The sequence below is a fragment of the Notolepis coatsorum genome (assembly GCF_963971535.1).
Source record: "Notolepis coatsorum genome assembly, chromosome: 9".
NCBI lineage: Eukaryota > Metazoa > Chordata > Actinopteri > Aulopiformes > Paralepididae > Notolepis > Notolepis coatsorum.
This window is the reverse complement of record NC_140173.1, coordinates 47793071-47815451: the sequence shown is the minus strand read 5'-3', so window position 1 is coordinate 47815451 and position 22381 is coordinate 47793071. Positions and strand designations below refer to the sequence as shown.

General features: G+C 47.8%; 1 protein-coding gene across 1 annotated transcript in view; it reads left to right on the top strand.

Moving 5' to 3' along the window:
• LOC311234614 (heparan-alpha-glucosaminide N-acetyltransferase) overlaps window positions 1-22381 on the top strand; it is a gene marked incomplete at both ends in the record, with an annotated part of 120112 nt that overhangs the window by 54775 nt on the left and 42956 nt on the right. The window contains one exon of the mRNA XM_084321861.1: window positions 5062-5222. Coding sequence (XP_084177987.1) covers window positions 5062-5222 — 161 coding nt within the window. The remainder of the gene's footprint in view (window positions 1-5061; window positions 5223-22381) is intronic.

Sequence of the window (22381 nt, the reverse complement as noted above, 5' to 3'; positions counted from 1 at the left end):
AGACCCCAGAACCGCCTGGGAGACAGAACCCCCGGTCATGTCCATGAGGTAAAACCTTACAAAGGGGCCCGGGGAGGACCATGAAGCTGCAGCACAGATGTCCTCCACCGAGGCCCCACCCAGCAGAGCGGCAGAGGCAGCCACCCCACGAGTGGAGTGCGCCCTGACGCCCCCAGGGGGATCCAGCCCGGCCAACGTGTAGCAGAGGGCAATGCCCTCGCACAACCAATGGGACAGGCGCTGTTTCGATAGTGCCTTACCGGCACGAGAACCACCGTGACAGACAAAAAGCTGATCGGTAACCCTGAGGTCCTGAGTACGGCTGAGGTAAATTCCCAAAGCACGGACCGGACATGACAGGTGAAGGCCCGCATCTAACTCACTAACGTGAGGAGGCGGATGAAACGCCTGAACCACAATATCCCTGGAGCGGAAGGAACTCCGGATATTTTTAGGCACGAAAGCAGGATTAGGCCGCAGAGTGGCACCGCAATCGGAACGAAAAGACAGGCACTCTGGATGTACCGAAAGAGCACAGAGCTCACCCACGCGTTTAGCAAAGGTGACAGCCAGCAAGAACGCGGTCTTGAAAGACAGCTGTCCCAACGGCGCTTGCTCAAGCGGCTCAAACGGGGCCAAGGACAACCGACCGAGGACCAATTGAAGATCCCAACTCGGAGCCAAAGAGCGTTGCACCGGCTTAACGCGTCGAGCGCCAAGCAGGAAACGCTTCACAAGAGGGTGGCTGAACAAGACATCCCCCTCAAACCCCTCATGATAGGAGGATATAGCTGCTGCATATACCCTCACCGTCGAAGCCGACAGTCTACCAAGGAGAGACTGGAGATAACCAAGGACAGCATCCAGGGGGCAGGAGACTGGGTCCCGGCCCCCCGCCTTACACCACTCTCGCGTAAAGCGTGACAGTGGAGGGAGCATGCGCATTCCAGATGGTATTAACCACAGAAGGGTCCATCATCAACAGACTTACCCTCCCACCAGCCACACCAACAGGCGTTGGCTCAACACCGGGTACTGGAACAGCGACCCATGTTGCTGAGAGAGGGCCGTCGCCGACCAAGGAATAACCCAAGGCGGAGCGACCAGTAGCTGGATCAAGACCGGGAACCACACTGCCGTGCCCCGGTCCAGCTCGACCAGGATCACCGTCCTGCGCTCCCTCCGTATCCACTCCAACAGCTGACCCAACAGCTGTACAGGAGGAAAGGCGTACAGAAGACCGGGCGGCCATGGAAAGATCGAGAAGGCGTCCACCCCCAAGGGGGGATGATCTGCTCGACTGACCGAGAACCACAAGGGGCACTTGTGAGAGCGTCGGCTCGCAAACAGATCTACCGAGGCCTCCCCGAAGCGATCCCAGATCTGCCTGACTATGTCGGGGCGGAGTTCCCACTCGTCGTAACGAGGACCGCCCGAGACATCATATCCGCGCCCACATTCTCTGCACCAGGGATATGGAGTGCCCTCAGACTGCGCAGCCTGCGAGATGCCCACAGCCAAAGTTCGACCGCCGCCCGGTGCAGGCGGATGGAACGAGTCCCACCCTGCCTGTTGATATACGCCGCTGCCGTCATACTGTCCGTTCTGATCATGACGTGCTCGCCTACCACCAGGTGGGCGAACCGTTTGAGGACCAGGAGGACCGCCTTCAATTCCAACACATTGATGTGCGGGGTAGACGGGCCAGCACGGACCTTCGTCCAGCTGCCCCCCACTACGTTGGTCCGACACGTCCCTCCCCAACCCGTGAGAGAGGTGTCGGTGAAGACCGTGACGTGTGAGCGCCTGCTGCCCATGGGGACCCCAATGGTGAGGATACCCAGCCTCCTCCAATGGGCGAGATCTCCCCATATCGACAAAGGAACCGTCAACCGTTTCCATTTGTCCCTCACCGGATCTATTCCCATAGAGAAAAACCACCTCTGTATCCTCCTCATGAAGAGGAGGCCAAGAGGAACCACCGTGTGAGCAGATGCCATCATACCGAGCAGGCGCATCACTTGCAGCGCCGTGACCGTCCCTCCCAGATGGAAACCACCGAGCGCGTGAAGGATAGACACCCGCCGCTGCTCCGAGAGGGTTACAATCATGGGCCTTGACCTCAACGTCAAGCCCAAGTACTCCACCTGTTGACTGGGAAGAGGCGTACTCTTCTTCCAGTTCACAGCAAAACCCAGCCTGGTGAGGAATTCCACCACCAGCCTGGTATGAGACCTGGCAACCTCCTCCGAACGACTGAGGAGTAGAATGTCGTCGAGATAGAATAGAACCCGTATTCCCCGACGACGTAGAGGCTCCAGCGCAGTCGCTACGCACTTGGTGAATGTGCGGGGAGCCAGAGAATAGCCGAACGGCAACATCTGGTACTCGTACGCTACGCCCTGAAACAGGAACCGCAGGAACTTCCTGTGAGGAGGGAAAATCGGGATGTGAAAATACGCATCCTTCAGGTCTATGGAGGTGAACCAGTCTCCCCTTCTGACAGCAAGCAGAAGGAGTTTGATGGTCAACATCCTGAACGGTCTCGCTACAATCAACCGATTGAACGCGGACAGATCCAGTATAGGTCTGACCCCCCCCCTTTTTCTTGGGCACCAGAAAATAACGGGAGTAGACGCCTGACATCGCGTCCTCTCTCGGGACCACGACTACGGCCTGCTTCGCCAACAGAGATTGGATCTCGTCGGCCAGGGCTGTCACTGCTTCTGACCCTGACAATAGGGTCGGCACCAAACCTGAGAACGGAGGGTGGGGTTGCGCGAACTGCAACACAAGCCCCTCCTTCAACGTTCTCTCTATCCACCCCGCCAAACGGCATTCTTGTCGCCATATGTGAAAATAATCCCACAGCGCACCCGCGGTCAACTGACGCTGGGCCGCAAGGAACATTAGATAGTTGGCCCGGTCCCTCCCGCTGTGCGACGCACCCAAGGGGGGACCCCGACAGATAGGGCCGGTTTGATACGGGAGAAGCTGTCATCAAACTGGTTGACACCCCTGAACCCCCCTCTAGCGCATGCTGAGGAGTTGTTCTACAGCTAGACACGCAAGGCATGAGGACCCCATGGGCTCCTACACGCTGAAGCCCTGCAGTGATATTGCTATCACCCAAATCACGCTCGCCTCTTCTTTGCAGACCACTGCCGCTCTCACGGCAGTGTGACACCCCGCCTGGCGAAGGCGAGGCCGGGGTAACCCTTGCTGTGCATTCAACAGAAGAGGCCTCGAGTCCCCCTGCTGACCACTGTAGCTAGTGGCAGCCGTAACACCAGGCTCACCCATCACACAACGTGTGGTGCAGGAGCCACGCGACAGCAAAACATTCTCACGGACAGACCCAGGCTCAGCCATCAACTGGGTGTCAGCCCCTGTCCCCATGAGAAGTGAAAAGTGGGGCAGCATGCGCTTCAAAGAAGGTTCGCGGCCCGCAGCCAAAGGAAAGCGATCAGAGCCCCGCTTCCGTGGGTAACGGAGAGAGGATTGAACGGGGAGCGGGCTGCTCACGGCAAAATGACGACGGCTTGTATTATCCAAGCCGAATACATCCAAAATGGCCGATCCCTCGGCCGCCAAGGCTGTCGGCCTTGTGGAGCCTGTTGACTCTCCGCCCAGGGTACCACTGGCGGGGGAAACATGGCCGCCTGTCGAGGGCCTCGCCACAGTCGTTGACGAGGCCGTGCTCCAACCTCTGGCTGCACAGCGTGAGGCGGTGTAGGACCCAGATCAACAACCGCCTGCGCCTCCACAGAACGACCAAAAAGTCCTTCTGTGGAAAAAGGAGTCGTGAGGAGAGAAAACCTATCCTCTTCCCCAAGAGGAGATTGCTCCAACCAGACATGCCTAACAACAAACGTTGATAGCATCCTAATCCTCCCCGCAGTTATAGCTTGCGACTGAGTCAAGATCTCTATAACACCACAAACATGCAACATGTTTACAATGTCGGCTGGACCCATAGCCCCACTACCCGACGCCAATGTGGATAGGAAAATAGCCAGCTGAGCCATAACACTGGCCGCCGCTACAAACCATCCTGCAGCAGTATACCACTCATCCGTCCATACTGCCACCCTCCGAGGCGATTCGCTCTCAAGCATCGGCCAGGGGGGAAATCGTTCATCCCCGCCGGGACACAGGATCAAAGCTACCTGGCTACGTAGCCATGGTACACCCGGCCTGCACCCTGTTGTTAGCCCTTTTACCCGTAAAAAAGGTAAATAAGACTCAGCGAAACCCCCCACATTAGCAACCGACTGACCTTCATCAATGAACCGGGCAAGAGGAGGGAAAAGCGGCAACGTCCCGCGGCGGGGAATATTAGAACAACGACCCATTTCAGCATCAACATTAGCATTAGCAGTAGCATTAGTAGCATTAGTGTAAGCAGCATGCTCCAGGACAGCCAGGAAATCGTCCACTGCAGTGGAACGATCACCAAGCCACCTCGCCCCTGGCGCCGAAACACACTCCACAGCATTACTAACACCAACATCAATGCCTGATGACACAGGGCCTACCTGTGTACAAGCCGGCTCGATAGCCAAACCTTGCACGCTGCTCCTTGTCCTGCTGCCACCAGACGAGGAAACATCAGAATAGGCCCGACGTGTCGCTGAAACATGCCCGAAGATTCCAGGGGTAAGCAAACCTCCGGTAAGCATTCAACATTACGCAATTTCTCTAATCTTTTCATAACAACTAGTTACATAAGGCGCCTTGCGACCGATTTATGATGGAAACAAAAATAGAGGAAGGGTGTTTGGTGACCATGCCGAGTATCTTATAGAGCACGCCTAGGGGCGGGGCCCGGCAGGTGATGGGCGTATTTTAGTTTTCGTTGATGGAGTACAATAGGTATATGAGATGAGGTATATCTCGATAGGCTTAAGAGCGGGACGCGATGGCCAAGTACGATAATATAACCGTATGTAGCGTGGTAGCGAAAGGGTTAACCGTATGTATTGTCGCAGTGAAAGGGGGGTAACCCTTTGGTAGTGTGGTGGTGAAAGGGTCAATGAAATGCTGTTGTTTCTTTCCCAGGATCGTGTTCGCCCTCGGCACGTCCGTGGTGTTGGCGATTTCGTCCCTGCGGATGAAGGGAGTCAGCCGCCTGCAGATGCTACGCAAGCTCTCCTGGAGAACTGCAGTCCTCATGCTGCTGGGCTTCTGTTTCATGAACTATTCTCCAAGAGATGGACCATGTAGGTGACATAACACAACCCTGTTGGGAACCGAACCCTAACCCTGCCAATGCACAGCCATGCGCTAACTAAAGGATGTCAATCAATCAACCAACCAACCAATCAACCAACCAATCAATCAAACGCTGAGCTATACTGGGACACTTGAAGGGTTTCGTTGCTATGCTAATGTTTTGCGATAAAAAAGTGCTTTACAATTTTGTGTGTGGTATGTTACAACAATGTCCATTTTCAGAAAATAAATGTTACCTGAAATTCATCCCATAATAATAATAATAATAATAATAATAATAATAATAATAATAATAATAATAATAATGATGATGATGATGATGATGATGATGATGATGATGATAATAATAATGTAGATTAATTCCATCCCCCAAAAATGTTGGTGCCCAGAGATGTTGGGCTTACAAAACCCCAGCCTCTGCAACCACAAGTACCCCGGCTGGCCCAGGGTTGCATCCTCCTAGGGTTGAATCCCAGCAGAGCCTTCTGTCCTGGGTCTCCCCTCTGTCTCCCTCTGAGTTTCCAGCTGTCTCAATAAAAACAAAAAAATACTGTCCACTCTCCCTTTTAGAGGGGAAAAAAGACACTCTGCAGGCAAAGGTAATAAAAACGTTAATGTTTTTCCATAATGAGTTTTCGTTTCATCTCATAAATCGTTTTATGAGAGAGTATATGGTAAGGGTCCTTTTTTTGTTTTGAATATCGTTTTGATACAAAACTCCACTCATTCTCAGAAGAACACCCATTATTCTGTCTGGGAACATTCTCACGTTATAACATATCAATCATATTCGATTCGATTCGATTGCAAATGTAACAGTAAAGTGCAATAGTAATATACAATGTACAGGTGATTAAACTGGGTATAAAATATAGAAATGAGTACTATTGAGTGTAGTGCTAATCAGATGTATGTACAGAGTTGTAGTATTAATATGTACAGTGATAAAGGTATAAAGACACTATGGTATTATGTAGGGGTGGGAATCACCAGTTTCATCATGATACGATACGATATCGATTCTTTGGACAACGATACGATATTTGCCGATATCACAAAGTCTCTCACGATACAATACGATTAGATTAGATTCAGGTGCCTGCAATCGATATGAGATGATATATGCCCATTTAACACAATCGGTAACATTTAGATCAACTAAAAAAAAGTTACGAAAATATCATTTGACATTTGTATTTTTGAGCTCTTCCAGACATTTAAAGGAAAATCAATCTATTGTTTTTAATACAAATAGACCTCCTGTTCACTGTAAAGTGCCACGTTTTGATATATTGAGCTTTAAACTTTAAGCTCCATTTTTTGGAACTCAAAACTCAACCTAAAACCCCTCCCTACCTTCCTCTCCCAAACTGTTCCTACAACAATTTGTTGATGTTGCATGATCATGTATAGGCCTACATTTATTATGTATTATATTGTTTATGTTTAAATAACATTTAAACATCAAACTCCTCTGACCTCATCTGGTCTTTCCAAAGACGCGCGCACACACACAGAAAGGGAGAATGCTATGCTGTAACGTCTACACACACGGAGCTACTGCTGTTGTTCTTGGGCGGATATGAGACTCGCCACAGGATTTTCAAAATAAGAGTATCGATATGAATCGATCTTATTACATTGCATCGATCCGATTCGATCGTTGATAATTACATCGATGTATCGATCTGGATCGATGTATCGTCCCACCCCTAGTATTATGACACTAAGTCATACTGGCCAGCAGCGTAACTAGTAAGAGCAGGTAAGGGATATAAGATAAGATAATATATTCCTTTATTGATCCCCTTGGGGAAATTCAGGCATCATAGCAGCATGGGGGAAGGGGGGGGGGGTACAGGTAGTAAAAACAACACAAGCAGTCAAATAGGTCAATATAACTTACTAACTGAAATATATATTCACAGTATTCACAGTGTCACATAAGGTGCAGTATGCATAAGGCAGTGTTATAATTTACTATCTAACTAACTGAAATATACATTATTCACAGTATCACAGTATCCACATAAGGTGCAGGTAGTGTTATTGTCCTCCTTGGGTTCCTATTAGTTCTAGGTCGATGTCTGGCAGCAGTCCCTGCCCACTGTTGTGGAGCCTGATGGCCGCTGGTATGAATAATAATAATAATAATGGCTTGGATTTATATAGCGCTCTTCATGACACCCAGAGCGCTTCACAGAGTCCATTATTCGTTCATACACAGTCATACCGGTGGTGGTAAGCTACAATTGCAGCCAGAGCTGCCCTGAGGCAGACTCACAGAAGCATGACGAATAATCATCGCCTACGGCCCCTCCAACCACCACCAACATTCATTCACATGCATACACATTCATACGAGGCAAGTAGGTTAAGTGTCTTGCCCAAGGACACAACGGCGATGGGATGGACATGGGCTTGAGCGCGATTCGAACCACCAACCCTTCCATCATTGGACGACCCGCTCTACCCCTGAGCCAAAGCCGCCCCACAAGGACTGTCCGAGGCGGTTACTTGAGTGCCGGGGGGGTATGAGTCTGTGGCTGAACGTGCTTCTCATCTTGACTAGCTCGTCGTAGCGGGGGTGGGAGGGGTTCTCCAGGATGGCAGCCAGCTTCCTTCTCATCCCCCTCTCTGCCACCACCTCTAGTCTAGGTAGCTCGACTCCCACGACGGAGCTAGCCTTCCTCACCAGCTTGTTGAGCTTGTTGGTGTCCCTTGAGTTGATATGTACAGATATAGATATAGTATCTACAGATATGTATTATATGAAGGTATGTACAGATAGATGTGGATAGATTTACAGTATTACATTAAGAATATATTACACGCAAGCATTGCAAACAACGTGTCCATTTGCAGTATATGAGATTAAACCAATTGAATCTCTGGAGAGGACGGAGGTTTTCTCTTCTGCTGCCACTGATTGATTTCCCAGCAGAACAACCGTCCGTCTGAGCACCTTTAAAACGAGGGTCAATGAGAGTGTCTGTCTGCACACACCTGATAAAAGCAATCCATTAAGAAACCTGCACTGTTTTCACACCCATTCTCGTCTGTGGCAGGTCGTTTAGGACTCACCCTCATTAGACCCACCCTTCCCTTAGCAAGCGCCCTAGTTTACAGCACAAGTTTATCCCTGTCTGTCTGTCTGTCTGTCTGTCTGTCTCTCTCTCTCTCTCTCTCTTTCTCTGTCTCTCTCTTTCTATCTGTGTGTGTGTATATCTCTCTGTCTCTCTGTTTTTTTTTTTTTTTTATCCTTTATTTATCCAGGAATGTCCCATTGAGATACAAGATATCTTCTTCCAGGGAGTCCTGACCAACACGGCACACAACAAGTTTCAACATAAAACAGGGCATTAAACAAAAAACATACAATTCAAATATAAATACAGAGGGTCATTTGTGCAGTGGCAAGGAGCATAATCACATCAACAATAGCATCAGGTAAAACAGTTACATGTTTCATAAAGGGCCAATCGTAGCATACCTTTAAAAGCATTCACAGTAGGAAGTGCCTGTAGTGTAGACAAAGTTTTACTTGCAACGTATTCCATAAAAAGGGAGCATAGTGGGAGAATGCAGCTTTACCAAGCTCTGACTGCATCAAAGGAACATTTAACAGCATCCCATTTGCTGCTCGTCTGGTATTAAAAAAGCAAGTATAAAAGGACAGAAGGCTGGAGATATATAAGGGCAGCTTACCTAGCAATGACTTAAGGATAAAAATCAACATGTGTGATTGTCCAACATGTGTGATTGTCCACTGTTGCTTTCTCTCTCTCTGTCTCTCTCTCTCTCTGCCGCTCTCTCGCTCACTGTCAATTCAATTCGAAGGGGCTTTATTGACATGGGAAACATACATTTACAAAGCCAGTGTTAAAACCAACAAAACAAAACAATCAAACAAAGAACAGCATGGTGTGGATAGTGCAGGAATATTTGTGTGATTGGCAGTCTTTATGGTGGTTGTATTCTGCTGGATGTCCTTTTCTTATCTATCTGTCTCTCTCTCTGTCTCTCTGTCTCTCTCTCTCTCTCTCTCTCTCTCTCTCTGGATGTAAAATCTGGGGTTCCTCTACAGACAAGGAATGGGAGCATCACAGGATGGAGGCTTCTCTCTGATGTATATCTTCAGGGGAGAGAGGTGCATGTTCACAAATATGTACTGAACTGGCACAGGAATAACGTGTGGATTCTTAAAATGAGTAGCATTCCCCTTTAAATCTGATCCTGTACGTTGGTGAATTACACTATTCCCATGCCCATATTACAGTACAGTATGCTATTGTAGGAAAAAAGACTATTAAGCAGTCTGTATGTAATGCACAAAAGCATGTCTTTCCAAAATTCTAATTAAACAATTAACCCACTGACAACCAACAACAAGGAGGATTGATTGAGCTCAAGTAGCAGTAACAGTCACACCAGAGCTCCAGTAGCAGACGGGTGATGGGGTTAAATAAGGAAAGCAATCTTCAAGGTTAGAGAGGTGGATTTAAAAATGTAATCCATTACAAATTACTGATTACCTGCTTGCAATTGTATTCAGTAATGTAATGGACTGGATTTCTCAAATTCAGCAAAGTAATGAGATTCATTTCATAACCGTAATGTTTTGGGGGCGACTTTGCCTCCAAAATCCATACAAATCAACAAATGATTCCAATGTATACAGACATTCATTTGAATAGTGTTATCGCCATTTATCACCAGTTATACTATTATTTCAAGATGTGTGGAATTGACCCATCTCAAACCCTGCCCTCTTTTCTTGATCCTCCAATCATCAGTAAGTTGTTGCCTTTTTTAGAACAGCATAGGTGTAGGATAGTAGGTAAGCTCCCTCGTCCCAGTTCACTATCCACTGGGCCCATTTCTAGATTTGTATTGGCTAGAAACACTTAAGTTGATCAGGAAGATCTATCATCAGCCATTTCAGACCATTATAAAAGAGTGAAACATGTCATTACATACATGGACAAAGAGGTGATCATATCAGATTCAGAGTTTTATTTGCCACATGGAATCAATACAATCAGAGTTTCTTCATACACAATCATAAATATCATACCATGGACAAAAAGAGCAGGAAGAAGAATAAATCTTATAGTTACCTGCCCCTTATTCCTAAACTAGTATTTACTTGATGGTCGGCGTACAACCTAATTTACACAAAATAATAATTTATACCATATACAAGAAACAAACAATCCACAGTTTAAACAAGAAAAAATGTAATAACAATAATAATAATAATAATAATAGGGGCGGCTACGTGGCGTAGTGGGCAAGGCGCTCGCCACGAATGACGGAGACGCTGGGCTTGCCTGTTCGAGCCCAGCGCTCCACATTGCTTTCAGTTTAGCTGGCCGTCCGTACTAATACACATTGGCCGTATTAGATGGGTGGGGATCGGGCGTTGTGGACAGCGACTCCTACAGGTCGGTTGGTGTGCCTGCGCAGTAGAATCAGGAAGTGTCGGGGGCAGTGTGAGCCTCCCACGCGTTACTCCTCGCCACTGAGAGATCGAGCTTCGCAGGTGAAAAGATGCGACTGCTGTTACCTCAAGTACCGGAGGGGACTTGTGCTATGTATGACTTAGTCCACATTGCAGCCGGCTTGTGGGAGGCAAGAAACAGCGTTCGTGACAGGGGAGGGTTGAATTGGATGATACGAAATTGGGATGGGAGAAAATATAGAAAATGGGAGAAAAAGTGGATAAAAAAATAATAATAATAATAATAAAGAATAAAAGAAAGAAAAAAAGAAAATATCTCACTATTCAGATCACATTTGACTTTCATACTGACTAAATATATATTTTTTATAATTCTTTTTGAATTGACAAACACTATTACATCCCTTAAGCTCGCTATGGAGAGAATTCCACAACTTTACACCAATAACTGAAGGACACATCTGTTTAAGTGTGGTACGTGCAAACTGATGTTTTAAAATTGTATGTTCTCCTACTAAACTCACTTTCTAAATGAAAAAGATTTTGTAGTTTTGCTGGCAGTGTATTATTTCTTGCCCTAAACATAATTAACATTGTTTGAAACTTAACCATATCTGAAAGGAACAAATACCAGCAGGAAGCAATAGAAATCTGGCGAAGCAAAGGGGGGGGATTATTACCAACTATCCCACACCTGTCTTGCCTCTTCTGACAATGGATCTCAAACCCTGCCCTCTTTCCTTGATCCTCCAATCACAACTATCACTTCCCTCTGACAAACTTTGTTAAAAGAAAATCTCACTAGTCTACACGTCATTTACATAATGAACGTTTAATACCATTACAGTTACCATTTTTGTAACCAGATTACTTATAATATGCTACGTGCTACATTACCGTTCCTCCGGTCCGCGCGGATTTCAGAAACCCCGGCGTTACGGCCGTCCGTTTGGGGATGGAGCGGTGCCCTTCTCACATTAGTGCTGCTAATGGACTGTGTGGAGAAGAGGCCTCTGTAACCGGTTTAACCAAAATATTGTTGTTCTGTGAGGAGTCACAAAATCCGGCACCGAGGGACTTTTAACCGAGGCGGATTGAGCAAAAACAACCTCTGTGGTGGTAATGGACAATTACAGACGGATCACGTTCCACGTACAACAACAACACCGCGGCGCGAACCCCCGCGGTAGAGGAGGTGCAGCCTCTCATGATATTATGATGACTTTTACCATAAACTGCCGCTTTGCCCTCTGTCTCCAAGGACGTCCTTGGCACTTCAGCCCCTGGGTTTGATCTAATAAGGGAATGGGAAGGGCTCGCTATACAGCTCAATATTTTGAGCCGCGTTTGGTGTCTCGACATGTCCCGGTGCTGGATGTTAACCTTTGACACCAGCTTTTTAGTCATTCCGAACAACAGCGCGTCTACTGCGATACTTGAATACTACTGGGGTATCAGGATGTACACACACACAGCCCAGAGAAAGCCTTGGTATATATACAGAGCCTTAGAAGGTTAACCCTTTCACTACCACACTACAGAAGGTTAACCCTTTCACTACCACACTGCAGAAGGTTAACCTTTCACTACCACACTACAGAAGGTTAACCTTTAGCGGCTAAGTGGTGCAGTGGGCAAGGCGCTCGCCACTAACGCAGGAGGCGCTGGGTTCGAGCCCAGCTCTCGGCGTTGCTTCCGGCTTGGCTGGTCGTTCATACTAATACAATTGGCAGTATTAGGGGGTGGGAAAGCCGGTGGGGGGGGATCGGACGTTGTGGACAGCGACTCCTACAGGTCGGTTGGTGCGCCTGTACAGCAGAATCAGGAAGTATCGGGGGCAGCGTGAGCCTCCCACGCGTTACTCCTCGCCACTGAGAGATCGCGCTGTACAGGTGAAAAGATGCGACGGATGCCTCCTCGTGTACCGATGAGGGGACACGTGATGCAAGGCTTCGTCCACATTGCAGCCGACCAGTGGGAGGCATGGTCTAGCGACATTCGAGACAGGGGAGGGATGAATTGGATAATACGAAATTGGGATGGGAGAAAAATAGAAAATGGGGAGAAAAAGTAGATAAAAAAAAAGAAGGTTAACCTTTCACTACCACACTACAGAAGGTTAACCCTTTCACAACCACACTACAGAAGGTTAACCCTTTCACTACCACAACCGTCTGTAGTGGGGTAGTGAAAGGGTTAACCGTCTGTAGTGTGGTAGTGAAATGGTTAACTGTCTGTAGTGTGGTAGTGAAAGGGTTAACCTTCTGTAGTGTGGTTGTGAAAGTGTTAACCCTTTGTCGTGTGGCAGTGAAAGGGTTAACCTGTATTGTCGCTGTGAAATGGTTAACCGTCTGTAGTGTGGTAGTGAAAGGGTTAACCTTCTGTAGTGTGGTTGTGAAAGGGTTAACCCTTTGTCGTGTGGCAGTGAAAGGGTTAACCTTCTGTATTGTCGCAGTGAAAGGGTTAACCATCTGTATTGGTAGTGAACGGGTTAACCGTCTGTAGTGTGGTTGTGAAAGGGTTAACCTTCTGTATTGTGGTTGTGAAAGGGTGAACCCTTTGTCGTGTGGTGGTGAAAGGGTTAACCTTCTGTATTGTTGCAGTGAAAAGGTTAACCCTTTGGTAGTGTGGTTAGTGAAAGGGTTAACCTTCTGTAGTGTGGTTGTGAAAGTGTTAACCCTTTGTCGTGTGGCGGTGAAAGGGTTAACCTTCTGTATTGTCACAGTGAAAGGGTTAACCCTTTGGTAGTGTGGTAGTGAAAGGGCTAGAGGTGGTGTAGACTCTGGAACCACAAGTAGGTTGAATCCCTGGCCCTATAGGATCCAAACCCGCCAGAACTTTCTCTCCTGTTCTGTCTCCCTCTCAGCCTTCATTCTCACTAAAGACACTAAGGGGAGTGGACCCATTGGTATCATTATGGTATCATACCGACAGTGTTGGGAAAGTTCACTTTCTACATGAACTAGTTCAGTTCACAGTTCACACATTTTTAAATGAACTAGTTCAGTTCATCGTTCATAATTCAAAATGTTTAACTAAAGTTCATGGTTTCAAAAATGAACTAATTTATAGTTTATAGTTCTTTTTTCAATACGTTGCTGCGAGCTATTATTTGTCAAATTTATTGCCACAACCCATATAGAACCACAGACAGCAATCAGAATACTGGCATTTCCATAACGCTTTGCTGCCGCCCATTCAGTCCACACTAGTAGCATGCAGCTTTCATCACTATAGTATATTTTCAAAAACATGAGGAAAAACGTGCTGCTTGAATGGTCTTTATTAAGTATAATAATCTAAATATACTTAAAGTACCAAAAGTGAAAGTAGTCATTGTGCACTCTGTACTAACACAACATGGAACCAGGTATGAAACTAAGGTTATATTATCGTATAGCTTACGCTCTGCTCTTAGTGGAACTATCCCTTTATCCAATCTAATAATGAATCATTTTTCTCCACATGTACACACCCATCCGCCTGGCCACACCCACATCCGCTCCTCTACATAAGCGCGGTCGTGGCCACACTAACAGCTCAATCTGTCGAACATTCTTACCGATAGGTTATGAATATAACCGTAGTTCTATGAGTATTAGTGACGCTCAACTGCACATATCTCACTCCAGTGACGTGCAACATCCGTCTGGCCACACACTCATCTCCTTCTCAATCATTTCACCACAAGGTAAGATCAAGGGCCGCAGTGGCGTCCAGACGCTGAGCGTCACTAATACTCATAGAACTCCGGTTAGATTCATAACCTATTGTTGTATATTGTATTAGCTCCGCTCAGCGTCAACTGCACAACGGGAGCTGAGCGGGAGCTGAAGCTCGACAAATGTACCCCACTGAGGCCCCCCACAACCATCAGAACCGGGGAGGACCGAGCCCCCAGACCCTCCTTAATGGAGGGATACCCTCCCTATTGGAGGATGGGAGGGAGACGGATCCGACCGTGCGAAGAGGAACTCGAGCAACTCAACGCACAGGGTGAGCAGACCGTGGCTTGACCCCACGACTACGCACACGCACAACCCGCATGCCACCAGGGAACGAACGGAAGGAACAAACCTCGTTACCGCCCCCAAAAATCACGGGGTCAAGAGCAAACTCAACCCTGTGGCAAGGCCGTAGCAGCGGAGCGCGAAGGAAGACTTAGACCCAGAAGGGACTGGATCCCCCCGGAAAAAAGGGGGCCCGGAGAGGCCAATGACGCCACAGCATCAAGACCTCACCAGGCGATCACTAGTGACACCGCCCCCCACATTGCCAGCGTATTCGGACAGGGCCCATCCAAGAGCAGGCCCTTCCCCCCACTAGCACGCCGCCTGGCACACTGACTCTGGCATACTCAGGCAGTCAGCATGGCTCTAACTCGAAGTACTCAAGAGGCTACACTACAGCGGGAGCAGGCAGCGCACCGGGGAGACGACCTCCAGAAGAGGCCGATCCCTCAATCCAGGCAGCAGGCACTTGACCCGAGCCTGGAGCACTGCGGACGAGACAGGTGCCAAAGGGGTCAACTGAAAACAGCACCCCGGCGGAAGGGGCGTATGCTGGCATTGTTTGAGCACCATGTCAAAGCCTCCACCAAAAAATCCCAGAGGGGCAGAGGCAGAGAAGGCTGACACGATTGGCAGACGTCCTGAACGTGCAGGGGCACACTCAACCGGGTAACCCGGGAGTTGACTCCGCTCCAACACACCAGGGAATCAACCACCCTCTTGGTTCAACATGCGGTGGTTGTTCCTATAACCCCTCAGGAAAAAACTCCAAAACACACCTGCGGGTATACATTTGCTATAATAATAATAATAATTTAGGACCTGCTCTGAGGTCATCAATCGGCACACATGCGATGCATGCATGCAATTCGTATCTGCGATTAACCCATCCCATCGTCCTTCCCCCCCAAGGGCAGCCGGGAGCAGACAGGCGTCAACGTGAGCCGCGCCAGGGGACCAATCCAAGTGCTCCTGTCCGTCTTCGTCAAGGACGCCACAGGGTTAGCGATCTATTGTTGTGCATGTTTTTCCATTGGGTTTATCTTATCGGGGGGGAAACCCTTGCGAGCACGGGGAGAACATGCAAACTCCACACAGAAAGGCCTGGGAGATACCCCACCTGGGTAACTGGCATCATGGAAACCTGGTCCCCAAGCGGGAATCGAACCCTGGACCTTCTTGCTGTGAGGCGACAGTGTTAACCACTACACCACCGTGCCGCTATACCGCAGTACAAGTGTTTCAGTTTTCAAAAAGGGGTTATCCCAGGTCTACGGGTCGACGAAAACAACTTCGGACCGGGCCCGGCGGACCGGGACGTACACAGGGATGCCAGAGGAGTACTATAAAAACCACCTCAACAGCCCCCTCTCAGCCATGCGTAAGCGGGAGAAGCTGGGGGCGAAAAGAATGGAGAACGAACATCTCCATAATATCAAACCCTGTGACACCCGGGCCGACACGGCATTTTTCCCCCTGAAAAAAGCACAAGTCCCTCAGGGTACCAGAACAGAAGGTCTGCGTCCCCGGTGGACAACGGGTTAACTGACCTGGACCAGCGTGACCAGAACCAGTCCCGTGCCCTAATCACGCCGACATCCCCAACTCCAGGAGGGGGGGCAGGTACGCGTGTTGATCTAAAACATTATAGAGGGCGCCACCCAGACGGTCCCATTCGTACCACGCTCAGTGGCCCACCCCAAGGGCGTGAGACCCCTCTACCTATGCTTTGATCTATTCTGTTAACATCCCCCAGATATGAACGAGAATTCGTCGAGACAAACCTAGTAAACTGGCGCTCGGAACAGAAAAACTCCACCCCAGTTGCCCTATAAAAACGCTGTTTTAATAACGAGCAACGAAGGCGCACCAGCCTCATGCGTGATTCCTATCAGAAACACCCAGAGCCGGCACTATGTACACGAGACCAAAACACATCAATGGATAGTCTAACTCTAACAAGACACCAGATACCGTTCCTCCAAGTTCCTCCAAGTCTTACCAATAGAAACGCGCTCAGTGACGTACTCTATGGCGGGGGAATTTCCGTGGTGCACACGCCCAATCTTTCAGGGCGTGGGACAAGGAAACCTCCCCCCCCTACCCTGTAACGTGCCGAAACAGCAACGTGACAGGAACCCTGAAGGACAGGGGGTTTTAACCCCTGACCAATCAGAAAAGGGGAGGAAAGGTTTACCAGTTCACCCCCGGTACCAGACTTACACATGTGCTTCTGTGGGCCAAAACCTAACCCAGTTGTAGATCTCAACGACACACACAACCCTTCATCACAACAAAAAATGGCAAAAGTACACTCTTACTACAGAGGAACGCCGTTTTTCATAACGAGAGAGACGTATACACCTCTATAAGTCCTCGATTACGTATTGGCCACAGGCCTTGCTAAGCACACATGATAGTGACCAAACAACCTTTTCCCTAGGAAAAAAATCGTTTCTCAAGCAGAAGCACAACCCCAGCAGCTTAAACTGAGGGTTACATCGTATCCCCACAAACACAGTGACACAATATATTGTAAACAACATGTCTGAGAGGAGGGGGGGAAGCCCCAGGGAAAAAAACGGGGGGGTCACCCCTCCTACCTTACCCTTGATACGACCACGTTGAACAGGTACCCCTGTTAATATGTGAACACTCTGTTCATTGTCATCACAGGCTGAGAAAAGGATTTATTCCTCAATCACATGTCACTAAGCATAGCTTCACAGGTTAATTAACCCACTTAGTTGTGAGTTCACCCACGTTACAAACGTTACATGAACACACATGTTCTCATCACAACTAACCAGTTCATTTTTACACATGTAAAAAACAACGCCGATTGTAGTGACAAGACAATTCACACACAACACACGTCGTATCCTCAATGTATTGCAGCAACACACGTTTTGGAAAACATTGTTATTACAAAACATTTAGAAGGGAAGGAAAGAAGAAGTGTTTAAAGTCCGGTCAGGACTCCTACCTCCACCCTGAGCGTAGGCCGAGAGGACTGCAACACTGGTTAACGGGACAACCGACGTCGAACCCGGTGTCTCCTGCGTTGGTGACGAGGGTAATGTCCGCTGCGCCACCCAGCCGCCGTTCTCCATGTTGACGAAGTCCTCGCTGGCATGGCACCCGGTGTAGGGTCGACTAACATCCTCTGTCAAAGATGACGTCGTAGTCAGAGTGTTTAAGGCATGTTATACTCACAGTAACGTTCAACAGTGTAGCATTAAGCTAACAGCCGCTCCCGACTGATAGCAACAAGCTAACATTTCCTAGCCTAGTGAACACAACGAGCTAGCGCCGCAGCTAACAGCTGACTGGCTAACAGTAGGCCACAAACTAGCACGCAAGACTAGCAGCTAAGATAAGATAAGATAAGATATTCCTTTATTAATCCCCTTGGGGAAATTCCAGTGACACACACATACAGTCTCATTAATAACAACATATCACAATCATTACATTTTTACAGTAACAACGGCACAACATAAATTCACACAGACATGTACATTTGTTGACACATGTCATCTACAGAATGCCTGAGACGCCATATGCGATAGTCGGCTGCAACAACAACAAAGTGTCTGAAACAAAGTGTCGTCGCGCCAGGTGGCGGGAGGGAGGGCGGAAAAGATTGTCCAGAGGGAGGGGGCATGGACTGGGTGATAGGACTTTGGTGATGAAACAGTCTTAGGCCCCCCCCCTCCAGCATGCGTACTAGTCGGCTGCCATCACCATCATGTGGGAGTGGCGCCGGGCGTACATGCAGGAGGGGGGATTGGGTAGGGATTGGGGGTGGGGGAAGCCCTCTCACCACTCTTATCTCCCAGGGGGCCTTCGACTCCACAGCTCTCTGGTTCGACCTTGGTCCAGGAATTTTTTTTGGCTGACTGACACATTTATCCCAGCCACGTCACTTTAAATTTGATTTTGAATAGAGTGAAATATAACTCTATTGATTTGAGTGGAGTGAGTTTTAACAACTCCGTCCAAATGACTGAATGCATTATTAGTCCAAGTGTCCAAGTGTCTTAATCAGTTCATTTTGGTAGGTCCTGTGCGCGGTAAACAGATCCAAAATCTTCTTATTGCAGTCCAAAAGCTTCGATAATCCAAAAATAACCATGTCTTCAAGTTGGTAGCCCGATTATGATGTCCCAATAGGCAGAGAGGGTTAGCCTTATTCTGCTTCTTGAAGAAAATATGCAATCCACTGATTAGATCCATTTAGAGTTGATTTGAGTATAGTCCGGCAACCGGCACGAAGCAGAGCATAGCAGTGTCGGGCTCCATGGAGCACTAGAGACGGCGGTAGGAACGGCCTTGAGGAGCCTGGGGAGAGGATAGAAATGCGACTGTCTCTGGGAAGGGCTGGGAAGGGAAAGCTATCACCTGAACTGTACACAACGACATAACAAGCCACACTTCAGACAGGCCGCCGCCTGAAACCCTCCTCATCCTAAGAGAGAAGAGAAAAAGAAATGCCAACACAGTTTTCAACTGTGATTTACCAGACATACAGCGGAGTCGGCACAATTCCCATACGGGCTGCAGCCGACTTGAGCATGGAACTACCGATAAAGAAGATCCAGACCCACATTTCCTCGTGTTTAGGGTGTACTCTCACATTCATGTGAAAGATGGGGCCTTCACGGGACAGAGAAGCATCCGCTTGTCCAGAGAATCCCGGGTTCAAACCAGATCTCGGTCGCGGCCCACTAGTTTGACCATTATGGGCGTCAGACCAGGACCCTCCGTCCGCCGCCTAAGAGGCCAAGCAGAGGACCCCAATCTGGGGCCGGCCTTCGTAAAATTGTTAGCTAACCCCCATAGCATTAACAGACAACTGGCGCCCGCATAGCAAAACATTACTCACCCAGCCCAGAGGCAAACCAATGTCTCACAAACAGCCGGTGCCTCCTACAGTCCAGCTGTATAACCGGAGGTTCAATACCTATCCAGCCGCAGCAAGGAGGACTGCAGGTGGGGAGTAGATCAGCGACGCGAGCCCCTAATACGAAAAAGCCGGTGGAGGTCAGAATGATCATCATCTTCCAGACACTCCAGTGACGAAGACATTATCGCCGTATTTTCTCGAAAATAGTGAGAGAGAAAATAAAGATATAACGTCAACGTATCTCCTTGTTCTTCTGTTTTCCTTTCTTCAGCTAAATACTTTCTTTTCCCACGTCAAGTGATTGGTATACAGGCACTCTCTTGGGGTGAAATTTGTGAAGGAGATGAGTGTGTGGCCACACCCCTGCTTATGTAGGTAGCAGATGGGGGTGTGGCCAGACGGATGTTGGTATGTAAAGGTACATTGTGAAGTTTTTATTCAGTGCACGTCACTGGAGTGAGATATGTGCAGTTGACGCTGAGCGGAGCTAATACGATATAGAACTGTCTGCTTGGTGCCTACATTAAAACCAACCTAAAACGCTGCATTCTCTCTCCTCCTGTGTTCTGCTATTGGGCTCCGCCACTGCTGCCCTAACAGTGTTGGAGACACAACAAGGATGACCGCCACAGTTTGAGAGTGGAACTCGAAGCCACAATGTCACAAGGAGCCCAGACGCACCTTAATCCACTGACCCAAGTCACGTCTCTTCATACTTGATTTAAAGGTCGTCTCCATCTGTCTTCAGGTTCTTCACTCAACTGTTGATGATGATGTCTTTGTTCGGCTTCATTCAGTTCCACTTTCAAATCATTTTCACTGAAAGCACTCACTGCACACTTTTCTCATTTCTTAAGTGATATTGAACTTAATCACACGTCGTCCTCTCTCCCCTCTCTCTCTCTCTCTCTCTCTCTCTCTCTCTCTCTCTCTCTCTCTCTCTCTCTGTCTCAAATTCAAAATTGGCATGAAATATCAAAGTTCCTATTGCCAAAGCAAGTCCAACATACAAACAATAACATAAGCAATGATCAGCTTTTGATGATCAGGGAGATGGATAAACTCACGATACATTTTATTTATTTTATCAAAGAAAACCTCCCAGTCTAGAAGGAAGTGAGATTCAGTCTCAACATCTCCCTGATGACAAAGTTAACACAACCTGGCCTCTCTGGGAAGCCAGTTCTGCCTGTGATGGCCTGTTTCTATCGCGTGTCCACTCAGTCTGTACCATGTCAAAGTTATCCCTTCATTTTATAACATTCACATGGTCAGGTATTCTGCCACCGTGTACTCTCTGTTTAGGGTCAAATAGAATTCTAATTTACTTTGTGATTTGGTTGTGATTTTGGTGATTTGTTCCAATATTTGATATAATAAATGTTTTGTTTTGAGATGATTTGGTTGGGGCAGATTGCTTGTTGTCTAATGAGGGGGGCTGAGGCAGAGGATCCATCTTCCTCACTCCCTGTGTCTCCCGTCCCTCTCTCTATCTCTCTCCCTCTCTCCCTCCCCCTCCCTCTTTCTCTCCAGCTAAATGAAGGGCACTGATAAATATGCCATTGATTAGGATGTATTTGAGTACGTTTGTATTGTTTTAGGAAATCACATTCCACCGATTCTTGTTTACTTTTTTTAACTGATTTTATCAGAGTTGAAATGGATGCTGGCAAACTATGTGGTATGATTTTAATTGACCTTCAAAAGGCTTTTGACACTGTCAACCACAGCCTTCCTTTTAACAAACTGTCAGCCCTTGGTATCAGCCCTGTTAGCCTAAAATGTATCTCTCCGATAGCGACCAATTGACAGACATCCATGGCCATCTGCCTTACCAGTGACTTGCGGAGTCCCTCAAGGGAATGTCCTGGGCCCGTTATTGTTTTTAATTTATATTAACGATATGCAAGCTGCCTGTAATGTGAACCTGTTTCTCTACGCGGATGACTCTGCTATCCTTTCCTCCGATAAGGATGTGGACAAGCTACAGGCCACTCTCAGTAAGGAATTTTCTACCATAAAACATTGGCTCATTGACAATAAATTATCTCTGCATATGGCCAAAACAGAATACATCATCTTTGGTTCCCAACCTAGGCTGCGGAAGCTGGTCTCGCCCAGCATAAATCTTGAGGTGCAGCTTTTTGCGGCAAAAAAGTGTATAAGCTATCTAGGTTGCCACCTAGACAGCAGCCTGAGCAGGGAATCCATGGCTCTCAAAACTATGAGCAAGGTGAATGGCAGAACTACATTTCTGGCCAGAAAAGCACATTTATTAGACCCGGAAAGTATTCGCATTCTGGCAAATTCACTTGTTTCTTGTTGCTTTGACTATGCTATCTGTTCTTGTACCAAAGTTTTAAAAGATAAGTTACAGGTTTCCCAGAAGAAACTCATCCGATTAACTCTAGGACTAGCCTCCAGAGCACATGTGGGCAAACAACACTTCCATTTGTTGTGCTGGCTCCCTCTGGAAGCCAGGTCCATTCAACTTCAGCTCAATATAGTTCACAACATTTTTAATAATAGGGCTCCCACTTATCTTACAAATTATTTTCAGTGGAACAGGGACATGCAAAGGACCCCCCCCTCCCCCCATACCCACACACGGACCACAAGACGACATCAACAAAGCCACCCCCTCCCCCACAGCAGCACCAGACACAGACGGACAACAATACCTCAAACCTGAAGACATCAACACAATAACAAAAGCAAATGGTCTAAACATTTTCCATCTAAACATAAACAGCCTGAGACCAA